This window comes from Calypte anna, chromosome 6, assembly GCF_003957555.1.
Source record: "Calypte anna isolate BGI_N300 chromosome 6, bCalAnn1_v1.p, whole genome shotgun sequence".
Lineage (NCBI taxonomy): Eukaryota > Metazoa > Chordata > Aves > Apodiformes > Trochilidae > Calypte > Calypte anna.
In genome coordinates this window covers 27,227,498-27,241,643 of record NC_044252.1, presented here as the reverse complement: position 1 = coordinate 27,241,643, position 14,146 = coordinate 27,227,498, and the positions used below count along the sequence as shown (strand labels likewise).

Here is a 14,146-nt window from a genome sequence, read left to right as displayed (position 1 = left end):
GCTTTCCTTAACTGGCACCAGGCTGTCCAGACCTACCCATGCAGGCAAACCAACAGCCAGACCCTCCCTGAGCCTCAGACGTTCAACTGTGCCTGTGTACCAACCTTATTCCCAGCTCGAGGGAGGGGGAAGATGACCCTTTGCTTGGTTACACTTTGTCATCTCGATCCACAGAGCTGCTGTGGGTTGTTTGAAAGAATGTTAAGGAAACGCCCTTGCTAATATTCCTGTATATCTGAACATATCCACTGGCACAGAATTTACATAACTTTTCCTGGCACCTCCTCCCCAGCACATTTACCGCCTCACCGAGCATCTCACGGTGTGTAAGGATCTGCAGTAACCTGCTGGTGAATGGTTACTGGTTAAAGACCAGACAGTGGCACAGATGATCTTGGCAGAGTCCTGGCATTCTCATGCACCAGGGTCAGAGCAGGATGAGGGCTGCAGGAAGCACCAAAGTGGGACAGCAATGATTCTGCAATTTTAAATGGCAGCGCTTGTGTGTGGAGTGCTTTTGGAGAGTGCATCATTTCCTTGGAAATAAGTGATAACGTGCTTTACTCCAGATGAGTTTCCTCTTACCTGAAGTTGTTTAAAGAGTTTTTCATTGTGCGTTTCCCATTCAGGCACAAAACAAAAAAACAAACCCAGGCCTGAAAGCCTAAGGCACCAGGGCTTGTAGAAAAAGGGAAATCCTGCTCTGACCATCAACCATCAGCAGAGAGCAGCTCCCTGGCCCGGAGCTGGTACTGGTGGAGCCAGAGAAGGTTTAGGGAAGGAAGGGGCAGGCAGGACCAGCAACAGCTTCTAGCTCTACAGAAAGTCTCCTGGTGAGTCAAACACCTTTGGGGCTCACCTTGGACAAATCCACTCTTGGTCAGTAATTCTTGGTTTCTGTCCTAATATCCCCCTACTTTGGGATGCCTTAGGGAAGAGCCAGGCCCAAACCCTGAGGGCAGAGCAGCAGAAGGCTTTCAACAAGCTGAGGGAGCCCACCTCATTAACTCCTTGACTCCCCTGTGTCCCTCTTTCCAACTTTCTATTTATATCCTTGCCCTAATGAGTCCCTCCATCTGCTCCTGAGCTTTAACCTCTTCCTTGCCAAGCAGCATTTGGAGTCTACAAGAGAAAGTTGTTTATGTTATATTGCTTTGTAATAGCTTCCTCCTACACCACCTCCCTTCCTTCCCCAATAAAAAAACCTACAGTCGACTTGGCAAAGCCTGTAAACAAAGGAGGGGTTTGGAGACCCAACCACATTTTGGTGAACTCAGTGGGGAAATAATGTCTCTTTTGAAGGATGTTAAAGCCTGAGCACATAATAGTAGGAAACTAGAGTCCACCCTAATAAGAAATTGTCTGCTTGCAGCTACCTACAGATGTCCATATAGCAAGCCACAAATCATAGTTGGATGTCAGGGGTTAACCTCACATGTTTTCCTCATTGGTCAGGATGGTTTGATGATGGTAAACCAATGTGTTTGTTAAGCTCCAAATACTTGAAGTGAGAAGTGAGCAAGGAAAGGAGAGTACAAAAAGGCAGCAGTGTTTTGAACTCACCTAAACTGATGAACAGAAGCAGAAGGCAATGAAAATCCATTAGCCTGACTGTTCCCTGAAGAGGAAAAACAGGCACACAAAATCCAATTCATTATTCTCTTTCTTATTTAATTCTAAGTAAGTCATTGAACTTTACTACTTGATCTATCCATTTTCTTCAGTAGTAGGACTGCAGGAAATCTTTCTCTTCTCAAAGAAGGTTTCAAGTTTCTCACTGATATCATTTAAAAAATACTTGGAGTATATGAGTAAAAAATAACCACATTTCAAAGAGAGCTTGAGCCATGGAGATAATGATATTTTTTCTCTTCTGAAGCACAGAACTGAAGAGCAGAGGCCCCTGGGAGCTTGGAGCACCATTGTTCTTTTTCCAGGCTGTTATCTGGAGACAGGCCCTGCGATAGACTCCGATGAGGCCACCAAAGGGATTATCTGCTCAGAGTGCTAATGGCATGGATTTGACAACATCAGCCATTTAATTTATGAGGTGCCTCCTAAGGTAAAGGCAAAGAAATCCATACCATGCAACAGCCCAAGAACCCACTGCAAATGAAAGTGTATCTGAGCAAAGCCCAGCCTGCTTTACAGCACCACTTTCTTATTTCTGGCTACGTAGAAATGTTCCACATCCTTCCTAAAAGGCACCTTTGCAGATTTTGTATGGTGATGGCAGTGTTATATAATGAGAAATATATTAATGGAAACTATTCAGCACTGAAACCATTCCAGCTTTTTTATCACCACATTCCTTGCTCCTACATGAGCAGAGTGCACGAGAATAAAAGCAGTTAAGCATCATCCACCAGAAGACATGCACGATGGGCATTACTAACAAGTCACTAACAGCTCGGTGGTTCCCGTCGTGTTGGGATCTGCACAAAGACACTGGGTAAATAGAGCTGCTCTTCCTAGGGAAATATTTTTCCACTGCCTATGGCTTGTTGCCATGTCACCCTCTAGCAGTCAGGGACAGCTCAGTGCCGTCACCCGGTACCTGAGTTGCTCTTTCAGCCCTTCTGGTCCTGATCTCTGCCAAAGGTTGAGGAGTCTGTCTCATGCTCTTCACTGTGGTCTAGCTACACATTACCTAGCAGATAATCAGACTTAAATAATATTTTTCTTCTGTTGCATTTATAGCTGTACAAAAGGAAAGTTATTTTCACATGCAATGAATATAATATTACCTACTATACAAGCATGTGAATATGATCACATATGCTTCTGGATCGAATATTCAGAGTGGATCCTGAAGAGAGGGAAAGTTTGCATGTTGAGTCCTACTTTTCCCGCACAGATCAGGCAAAATGACAGGTACTGGTCTGGGTCTTAGCTTCTGCATCATCATCACTGGACACGAGGTTTGCAGCAACTGATCCAAATCAGGGCTGGTACCAAAACAGGTGATCTCAGCCCCATCATTCCACGTATTTCCATGCCCTGTGTTCATGCAACCCATGTGGGTCAGCTGAAACAAACCTTTTCTGACAGGATTTGTCTTCAGCCAGAGGAGCCCCCTGCACCAAATATCACACAAAAGCTCCAAAAAGCCTGAGTATTTGACACAAGCTGATTATTGAGCAGATCGGATGCTCCTGCGTCAGAGCTGGGATTTCAGGTGCAGCCGGGGGCCGTCCTGGTCCGGACACAGGAACCTGCCAGGGTCCCAGTGATGCTTCAGTCAGAGGAGGGAGGTGAGCATCAGGTCCCTCCCTCGCCCCTCCTGCCTCCGCTGCCTGGCAGGGGAGCTGCCTGCCAGGGAACGCGTCCCACCCCGTGCTTTGTGTCCTAAGCGACCTAATTGAGATTCTACTTGACGGCTCCCAAGCGAGTATTTAGGGGAAAATCAAACAAACAAAACACCCCTGGCTGAAGGCGGGCTCCGTGAGCGGGCGAGCTGTGAAACAATGGGAGTATTATGGGACATCTCCCAGTTTACCTGCTCCAGTCCAAGAGGAAGTGCTCCTCCCTCCGTAGGACAATGCTGAGTCGGAGAGCCCTGAGGGGGGACACAGGCTGGCATCCCCCTTTGTGTCACAGGACACCTCTGGGGTCCCTCCGATGCTTGGGCAGGTGAGCAGGTAGCACGTCAGACACCCAAATGGGAACAAAGGGAAGGGCACCAGGAGCTGCCCACAGGGATGGCCAGCACTTGTCCACCCCCGTGGCTTGTACAGGAGGCTGGTGGCATCTGTAACTCTTGCTGGACTGGTGAACAAATGGTTCTTTACCACCTGTGTGTGGCAACTTCCTCCTAGAACGTTGTTCTCCTTTCCCCATAAGGAAATCCTGCCAGGGGCTTGTCTTAATTCCTTCTTCTTAACAAGCACTCTTTAAATTCTGGCCACAAAGCACCATTCAAATTTTACCACATGGCAAATCTTTTGTCATGAGCTCTTGTGTTGTCCCTGCAACTTCTCCTCACTCTGGCAGGGTGTTCTGCAGTACTGTGTGGGAGAGCTGCTGACAGACTCTGAGGGGATGCAGCACTCGCCTGGCCCAGCAAAATGACTTCTTGGTAGCTGAAATATTTATACATCTAGCAGCTGCCGAGATTTTTGAGCTCTTTAGTGGCTCTGATTGCCACTTCGGTGTATACACTCAAATCTGCCCTTTTAAACCATTCTGCCAATGAGCTTAAGACCAATTTCACACCATTACATCTGAGATGTGCTGCTAAGTACAGCGATGGCAAAAGTCTGGGTAAGATTCTGTTTCCTCCTGTAGGTTTAAGACCTGGAGTTCAGGACTCATTTCCTATTTGTCTGCTTCTTTTGCAGTTTGATTCAGCTGCTATTAATAAGTCTGAGCATCTATCCTGGAAGGAATGGGTACAACCAAACCCAGACGCTTCCTGGCATCTGATACTGTTCATGTCTGGATGCAGACTGCTGCTGGGGCACAGCTGAAAAACTGGTGCTGCTGGGTGCTGAGGCTGTGCAAGCAAAGAGCACCATAAAAAACCCAGAAGCTAAGAGGGAGGGAAGGCAAAACGGCAGCTTGTGAAGCAAATGTGAGTACCAAACTGCCAGTTTTTGTGAAGCAGGAAGCTGTTCCCCAGTTTACATAACAAACCCCAACACTCTTCCATCCCCAGCACGGCGGGCCTGAGTCTGTGGCTGCTGCTTGCTGGATGGCTGATGACTCAGGGGAATGGTGTGGCTGGCAGCCTGCACCAGCACGCCCGGCTCAGCCGAGGCATCTGGGGCACACCCTGCACCCTCCTGGCATGTGGGTGCCATGGGGCACTTCCTGAGTGGCACCAAGAAAGAGGACCACAGCTCCAGGCTGGAGGAAGGCTCCAAGATCCAATGAAACTCAGCATAGCTGGAGCCCCTTCAGAGGGGAGGGGGAAGAAGAAAAGTTGCTCAGGTGTGCTTTCATCTACTGCTGTTTATCAAAAAAGAATAACTTTTAGGGATGGTTGGGACATGATTCACCTTGTCACCATGGTCCTGTATGGGAACACCTTACCTTTCACACTTCTTGACCTGTGTTTCTGTGGTGCCTCAGCTTTGTGCACCCCTCCCCACACCGATTAGACTTTACCAGTAAAAGGCAACACATAGTGTAGTGGAAGATGCCTCAATTTTTGCTGTCTGCAATGCCAGGCCCATGTTTGCTCACCAGCATCCCTTTTTATATCCTTTCCCCACCTCAGTCACCTTTCCAAGCACAGTTTGACAGCCTGAAGTTACTGAAGTGCACAAATAAAATCACCTGCTGTTACCCCGACTGCTCCTCACGGATGGGCAGGCATAAAAACATCTCCTGTAGAAAGCCTATTGATTCCTTCTGCGAGACAACTATCACAAATATTGTTGATCTTACACCATATCAGATTGTTTACATGAAGAGAAAGACTCCTTACTTCCTCCTGGAGCTTTCGGGAATTTGGCAGCCTCTGAAAGCAAGTCATTGGTGCATAGGGTAATGCTCCGGGGGGAGAGTGTGCTCGTTGCCCTTGCAGATCACATCGGTGCTTTTGACCCAATCAAACAGAAAGTTCCAGCTGAGCAGTGAGTTTTTAGGATGAGAAGTGAAATGTGAAGAAGGTGTGTACGTCTCCCTGAATTTGCCTCATTTCACTCGTTGATTTGGCGGCAACAGGACTATTTTTAGGTATAATCCTTCAAACAGAACATGACTTCTCCTTTCTGATTAGTACAGAGCTGGCTGCTAGTCAAAGGATAATTATTTCCCAACACATCACCTAACACACATCAGCAAACAAAACACTCATTATTTGAGCTATCCAATGTTAACTGTTTAGCAGTTAACATTTTCTTGACAGGTTCCAATAAGACTAATTGCTCCAGCTTCATTAGCAGAGGTCATTTACTACTGGTAACAATACTTTTCTGGTGATAGTCTCTCGTATAAGATTAGATTATCAGGTCAAATTCTGCTCCCAGTGGCAATGATGCCTGACCGCATTTGGCCTCAAGAAAGTCTGCTCTTTCAGTTCATGGCTGCACCATTTCCAGCCCTTCAGCTGATATATTACATAAAGGAAGTAAGTGCACTCCAGCAAATAGGAAATTACAATAAATTAGGAAAGTGTGCAGCACAAGGAAGGTTTGCAAAATAGCCACTTAAAAATTATTAATAAAGTCTCAGCTGATAGAGAAAAAAAAAAAGTTGATAAAGAAGTTGTCCTTATGCTTGAAAACGTGTGCATACCCAGAAGGGAAAGCAGAAGAACCAGTGAGTGCTGTATCACAAACACCCAGCGGATGCTGCCAAATCCTGTGTGTGCTGTGGGCACAGTTCAGATCACAACGATAATCCATATTTCTTTGCAAATAGTTTCATATGGTCATCAGTTACTGCTATGGTTGGCTGACCCTGAGGGTCGCAGTCTCAAAGCCCAGTGAATTTGCAGGAGTGTTTTTGTACAGCTCTCACTGTCAGGAAGATCCTTCTACAGACACCTTGATAGCCTGCCCTCTGCCTGAAACATCCTTAGCTTTGCTGAACACATGGAAAACTGAAGCCAGGCTTTCTACCTGAGATATTCCCATTTAAGCATGTGGAGAGATGCAGCCTCCTTTTCAGAAGTGCTGAGCAAACACAGCTTAGAGTGCAGCTGGCGCCTTAGAGAACGGGCATCTTGCATGTGGAGGTCTCAGGCACCCTCGCCAAATAATTTTGGTCCTGGCAGATGCAGGACAATTTCTCTGAGTGGATTTCTGGTTTACCTGTGCCTCCCTTTCCTGCAGACCCACAGCCCTTTGCTGTTAATTTCCTGCCCACGTACGTGTGCAGCCGCATGCCCACCACCTATACTTTCTGACTTGCAGCTCTGATTGCTAATCCACGTCTGGTTTTTGTCAGAAAAAAAAATACTCATCAGGAGTGTTTGACTCATTGCCTCCAGAGTATTTCAGCTGCACCGTAACACTTCTCAGGGTATCCTTCTTCTCAGAGGAGAACATCCTGTTCTGAGTGTGATCCATGGCAGACTGCTCGCCAGCAGCCTCCTGATCCTCGCACACGTGCGTGCCATATGTCCCGACTGTGCCACCCTTTCACACCATGCAAGACAGAACAGCATCTGATATCCATGCTGCCAGGTGGATTATCTCAGCTGTCTGTGAAGGGACTCAACGTGCCAGGCTCTTCCAGTAGGTCCTCAATGAGCCAAAACTCCACAGCAGACAAATCCTGACCATTTTGCTCACACCACTGACCCCACTGAGGCCAACGGGCAAAACTCACTCTACCTCTCCCCTTGGCAATGCCATTACAGTCATCCAGGGGAAGCATGACCCAGCACAGCTATTTGGCAGGAGAAGCCAAGCAAGTTCTGGCCATAAATTACCCCATTGAGCTAAAACTTTTATCACTTTTTAAACTTTAAGGACAAGAGTATTCAGATGGCTAAAATTAAGCATGAGAACTGTTTAATGAGCCAAGTCCATTAGTGTCCCACCCCAGGATCCATCGCCCAGGAGGGGCCTCAACAACCACTTCAGCTCCCAGCCAGGCACTGTGGATCCTGCCCTGCTCTATCCAGCAGGCAGGAACGTGGTCTTGCCCTGGATTGCTGCAATCCCTAACACACAGGAGGCAGGCAACAAATCCTGTCCCGACACCAAATGTGCAGCCAACACCTTGCTGCCACTGCTGGCATCAGACATCACCATCCCACACCCCCCTTTGGTGCTGTTTTCTTTGCTGGAATCACAGAAAAAAAACCAAAAAAACCCAAACAGATTTAGAAAAATAAAAAATGAAAAAATGTGGTGGCAGGTGCTTCACTTAGCACCTGCTATGACATCACCCCAGCCCATTTCACTGTCATCAAGGGACACACCATAATCTGTAGCTCACATCAAGCCACAGTAACATCAATGGAAATATATTATTTACTTTCCTGGTCCTTTTACTTTGTCCTTGCATTAAAAACATAATTTTTGTTGTTTGGTTGGTTTTTTTTTCCTGAAAATACACCATTAGAAATTGCAAATGACAAATTCCTTAATTTTAAAAACTAATAAAATAGTTTCCAAAACAAACCATTAGCCAACACTCTAAAGAACTGGCTTTGGGAAGTGCTCTCCCTGGGAGCTGACTTCTAATTTAACTATAAAGGGAAAATTGGCTTCACCTGTATTCTGCACTGCCTTTTTGTTGCTGTCTGCCGTGAATTCATTGCAGTAATGAAAAATTTTATAGAAGCACAAGGATAGAGCATACCTTAATAAAGTAATAAGGCAAGACCATCTTTTGCACCAAGGGTCCAAATCTGCAGCTCTTCTGCTCACAGGACCTCATTACACTATAACAGGCAGTTACCATGCTCTGGTCCCCAAAGAGTCTATGGCTGTATGCAGCACCCTGAAACCACACTGCACATAACCAGTAGTTTTATGAGCTACAAACTAGGTGGTTCTATTTCACCCAGTGACACAGGAGAGGTTTAAGCAGTGTTTAAGTCTGCCCCAGAGTCCCATCTTGCTCCAGTTATGCCTCAGCCATTCCCTCAGAGGTTGACTCCTTTTTTACAGTAAGAGGGAATTGAAGCCTGGACTCCCTGGCTGCCATCTCCTCATGATGAGGAGATGGGTTCCCTGGCTGCCATCTCCTCATACAGGACATGAGCCTCCTCTGGCTGCTTTTGGGCAGGGGCCTCCCATGACCTCCATGCTCAGCACACCCCTTACCTTGCTTGGGCAGGATCAGGCCCATTGCCAGCACAGGGTGGACTGACTGGTGGGGTGGCATGTACTGCATACAGAGATTTCTTTCTACTCAAGACCATTTTTAGCTTTCAAATTCAACAATCTCTGTGATTTTAAATATTGTGGTCTCCTGACTCCCAGACATATACTCATAACAAAAAAAAACAAAAACAAAACAAAAAACCCAAAAGAACCAAAAAACAATTTTAAGTAGAATATATTCCAGAAACAACTAGTTTCAAAAAATGAGTATATTCATTATCAGAGTGGAAACACCTTGTCTTCAGCCATTAATTTTAAGGGAAGTCAGCAGACCTCAGTGCAACAGGAACACAACCTTATTGGGTTTCAAACACATTTTTTACAGCACTGTGTCAGGAAAAACCATTAGATAGAGTTAGTCGTATTGGTAATCTGAGCCATCTTCAGAGAAAAACAATTGCTGTTCTTCCCATTACAGGTAGGTATTGTTTCAAAACCTATAGAGACACACTTGCTTGTGCTGCAATGGTATTTATTGCACATAAACCAATTACTTACACAGTAGTAAATTGCACCAGAGTATAAATACGTTATAAAACACACAGAGAGGAAAATGAAAATGACACACAAGTGCTAAAATAACAGCAGATTCATGTGGGCACTTGGAAATAAAAATAAAAATAAAAATAAAAATAATATAACTCCCTTAAGATATTTTAATTTATAGTGGATATATTTACAGTACCTTCATAAAATAATATTAAAAAGTCACTCTCTCGATAAAACTATAACAGATCAGACAAAACCAGAAATCAGTTTCAGGGTTTCAGTGTTATTCAAACTTCCATTTCATTAATTTTCATGGGTGTACATGTGTGCAAGTAACATCTTCAAATAACTTTACAACTCTTAACACTGTGCAAAAAACCAGCTTTGTCGCCATTTTTAAAAAAATGTGCAGTAAATTTTTGTTGCTCTCAGGATTCCTCCCCCCCCCAACCCCGTTCATCTGTAATTACAATGAACAAGCTGCAGAAGGCTCCTCGCCCACCCCTCCCCTTTTCATAAAATACTATTAGTGGTATGTAAATATGCTGTTTAATATAAACATGGTCCGTTTATTCCCCTGTACAATATGCACAGTTTGAGGTAGAAGTTTCCTAGAGCCTGACTGCTATTGTCTGGCCGAAGGAGATAAGCACAGCAACTCACTGCTTGCTGAGCCAGAGGGGACAAAGCACAAGAGTTTTGGGGCAGGATTTTGTTTCGTTTTGTTTTGTTTTTACCCCTTTTCAAAATATACCTGTGCTCCCCTTTATTTTTCTCCATCGCTACTCTGCGGAACAGGGGAGCGCAGCTACTCCCAGCTTACAGCTCACCCTTGCCCGTCGCTCCCTACTCCCTGCATGCAGCACCTGCAGCACGGACCCCGCACTCCCCCGAAACCCGCCCGGCTCTGGGATGCGGGAACGAACCCCCGCGTGTCCCACAGCCCCGGGCGAGGCGGGGGAGGGCTGGGACCCCCCGGCTGCAGCCCAATTCGGGCACTTCCACGCTGGGGTTCAAGCACCGACAGGCAGGGTGCTGGGCCAAGTGCTCCGAAAGCAGCGGCCCGAGCCCCCCCCTCCCTCCTCCAGCCCCGGCAGAGCTGCTCCGACCCGCAAGCCGGTTCTCTTTGGGTCGGGCTGTTTATTTGCTTTGTTCTCCGGTCAGCGGCTTTCCTGTTTGCTGCAGTTTGGGATGAGGTATGTCGTACGCGACTTCACCTGCTTTTATTCCTAAGTAAACACCCGCTCTCTCTCCGCTAAGACAGGGATCCGGTTCGCTCGGTTTCAGCCTTCCCGCCCGGCAGCTGCCGGGGATGCCTCTGTTTCTCTGCCTCCCTGCCTGCCTCTCCCCACTGCCCCGGCTCCTCCGCCGCCCCCCGCACCCCCCCCCCCCATCCCTTCCTATACCTTGGACTCCGAATCGGACGTTTTGCTATTTCTGTCCTCCAGGCTGGACTCGCTGCCGCCCCCGGTGCCCCCGTTGCAGTCGGACCAGGTCCCGCCCAGGCTGCGCTCGGGGGACCCCACGGTGCTGATGAAGCCCCCGGGCAGGTGGCTCAGCTCCCCGCCGCTGGCGTGCAGCCGCCGGTCGGCTTTCCGGGGGCAGCAGAGAAGCCTCTTGAAGGCCTTGCGAAAGTCGGGGCTGCGGCAGTAAATGATGGGGTTGAAAGCAGAGTTGGCGTAACCCAGCCAGTTGAAGAAAACGAAGAGCCAGTCCGGCACCAGGTCCCTGTTGAAGACGTTGACGATGTTCACCAGGAAGAAAGGGAGCCAGCAGAGCGTGAACACCCCCATGATGATGCCCAAAGTCTTGAGGGCTTTCTGCTCCTTCATGGCCATAATACGGGAGGTCTTCCGCTTGCTGGCTCGGCCATTGCCGAGTATGGGCTGGTGCTGAGGGTGAGGGGGCAGGGGCGGCTGCGGCTGCTCCTGGCTGCCGTAGAACCGTCCCTCGCACTTATCGATCTTCCTGATCTGCTCCTTGGCCTCTCTGTACACCCGGAGGTACACAAAGATCATGATGAGGAGGGGGATGTAGAAAGAAATGATGGATGAGGCGATGGCGTAAGCCCTGTTGGTGACAAAGTCACAGCAGCCTGGGTCTTGGTAGCACTCCAGTGCCTGAGGGTCCTCGTCCCGCCACCAATGCATCATGATGGGCAAGAAGGAGACCAGACCAGAGATGGCCCAGACGGTGCAGATGATGCCCTTGGCCCGGCCCTTGGTCATGAGGCTCTGGTAGCGGAAAGGTGAGGTGATGGCCAGGTAGCGGTCAATGGCGATGACGCACAAGGTCTCGATGCTGGCTGTCACACAGAGCACATCCAAGGAGGTCCAGCACTCGCAGAGGAAGGATCCCCAGAGCCAGGTGCCCTTCACCACCAGCGTGGCCCCGAAAGGCACCACCAGCAACCCCATCACCAGGTCGGCGCAGGCCAACGAGGTGATGAAGAGGTTGGTGAGAGTCTGCAGCCGCTGCGTTCGCCCGATGGCCGCGATCACCAGCACGTTGCCGGCCACGATCAGCAACACCACCAGAGCCATCAGCAGGCTCATCCCCACCGCCCACTGCTGCGACAGCACCTCGGTGGACAGCTGCCGGCTCCCGGGGGATGCCGCCGTCGTTCCCCCCCCGCCCCCGAGGGGGAAGGAGCGGTTTGGGGGGCCGCAGTCCGGCGGCAGCCACCCATCGCCCATGGCCACCACGCCGCGGGCAGGAAGGCGGCTCCGCCACCGCCGCCACCACCGCCGCCACCGCCCCGAGCTGCCTCATGGCCCCCGCGCTGCCCGCCCGGACCGCCCCGCCCCGCCTCGCGTCACCCAACACCCACCAATCGCCGGACACGGGAGGAGGGGCGTTGCCCGCGCGCTGCCGGTACCGCTCAGCCCGCTCTGGCTCCGGGTTGACCGTCCCGACGGTGCCTGAGCCCGGACACCCCCACCCAACACCCCCTCTCCCCTCCCCAGGGCCACCCACCCACCCTGCCGTACGGGTGTGTGCGGGGTGTGTGTGTGTAGGGCAGGCAGAGTGGGTCCCCCTCGGAGCCCCCCTGTGGGGAGCGAAAGGGGGGTCAGGAGGTAGCTTCAGCAGTCTTTGGGGGTTTGGGGAAAAAGGTCCAAATTTTGGCTGCCATCCTGGTCCAGTGTATCTCAGGTCTGGGCACCTGCCCTGAGACCCCGAGGGAGGTGGGTGCTGAATCGCTGGGAAAGTCAGAGGCTGGGAGGGATCTTAGAGATAAGCTAGCTCCAAGGATGGACAAGGATGGATACCTGGACATGGGCTGGGACACCTCCTTCTTGACCAGGTTACTCCAAGCCCCATCCAACATGGTCTACAACACCTTTAGGGATAAGGCATCCACAGCTTCCCTGGACAATCCACGCCAGTGTTTCAGAGGAAATAGTTTCTTCCTCTTTCAGGAATCTACCCTCTTTCAGTTTAAGAACATTCCCCTTTGTCCTATCACCACATGTCCATGCAAAAAAGTACCTCCCCAGCTTTCCTCTAGCCCCTTTGGATACTGAAAGGCTGCTACAAAGTCTCCCTGGAGCCCCCTCTTCTCCAGGCTGAACACCCCAACTTTCTCATCCTGTCTTTGTAGCAGAATTGCTCTGTCTCTCAGATCATCTTCATGCCTCTCCTCTGGTTTCCCTCCAGCAGCTCTATGTCCTTCTTATGCTGAGGGCTCCAGAACTGGACACAGTGCTTCAGGTGGGGTCTCACACAAGCAGAATGGAGGGGGAGAATTGCCTCCCTTGACTTTTCTGGCAATGCTTCTTTTGATGCAGCCCAGGACAATGCTGGGTTTCTGGTCTGCACAAGGTGGCCTAAGTGTTGGGGGATATATCTTATGCCAGAGATTCCTCTCGTGTCTCCACTGTCATCCATTGCCACCTGTGAAAGCTGCTGGAGCAGGTGCTTCCCCTCTTTACACTTGGAATGCCCAGAATACAGAATATTGTCTGTATCACCCTCCATGGAAAAGCAATGGACAGCCTCCCATGGGTGTCCTGTGTCAACAGTGCCTCCTGCCCCAGCCTGGACACCCCCAGGGCCTCGCTGTTGGGGACACCATGTAAAACTTTGTGGATTACGAGGTGGTGCCACCAGCTCCATGCTGTCTCTGTGGCTACAGCTTCTGACTGTTGCATGTCCTGTTTGCTCCATTTTCCCTGGAAGCCACTTCAGGGCTGGGACACAGAAATCCCAGCTTTCCTCTGACAGGTATCTCTGGATGTTTTAAATGCAGCCAGTAGCTTTTACCCAGTCTGGTGAAACCACACTAAATCTAAGGACCACTCTAAGTATTAGTACTGTTATTTGGTCATGAGCAATAAAGTACATGAAGCATCCCCAGGCTGTAATGCCCAAAAAACAGATTATAAGCAAATCCCTGCCCAGCTCCCACCCACTTCCACGAAACCTGCTGCTAGGAAATAGCTGGGCTGCCTTTTCATCTACTTGCTCAGCTCTCTGTTTGCCTCCAAAGCTGGAAGACTACTCTTGGGTGCATTTAACTGTTTTACTCCTCTTTTAAACCTCTTAAAATAATGTGAAGCAGCTGTCAGGCAAATGAGAGCAAGTTCTCCTATCTCCTCTTTTTCTCTTTTTCAGTCATCACCATGTCTTACAGCAGCACCAAACGTTTTCTCCAGGAGTCTGGGAGCAATTGGAAGGCACAGTTATTTTTCTCCCCCCATATATATTTATTCTGGTAATGCTGCTCCACTGTTCCAGCTGGATGATAAAAATCCCTTCCAGGTTTAGACTTGATTTACAAGGTCGCCACCTAGTAGCAATTTATTTATTTATTTATTTTTTTACATGCTGTTTATTTAACCCTGACTAAAAGCCACACACCAGCAAGG

General features: G+C 49.1%; 1 protein-coding gene across 1 annotated transcript; it reads right to left on the bottom strand.

Moving 5' to 3' along the window:
* Positions 1-1,444: 1,444 nt before the first annotated feature.
* On the bottom strand, positions 1,445-11,974 carry ADRB1 (adrenoceptor beta 1). Its single transcript, XM_030453685.1, has 2 exons — positions 10,685-11,974; positions 1,445-1,618 (listed from the first exon to the last, which is right to left on the bottom strand). The coding sequence occupies exons 1-2, from the start codon at positions 11,972-11,974 to the stop codon at positions 1,445-1,447; spliced, it is 1,464 nt and encodes a 487-aa protein (XP_030309545.1).
* Between the last annotated feature and the right edge of the window lie 2,172 nt (positions 11,975-14,146).

Coding starts and splice junctions, on each gene's coding strand:
- ADRB1 (XM_030453685.1), bottom strand. CDS start 11,974: ATGGGCGATGGGTGGCTGCCGCCGGACTGCGGCCCCCCAAACCGCTCC. Junction 1,619..10,684: donor CGTCCGATTCGGAGTCCAAG/GTATAGGAAGGG, acceptor TTTCCTCTTCAG/GGAACAGTCAGGCTAATGGA.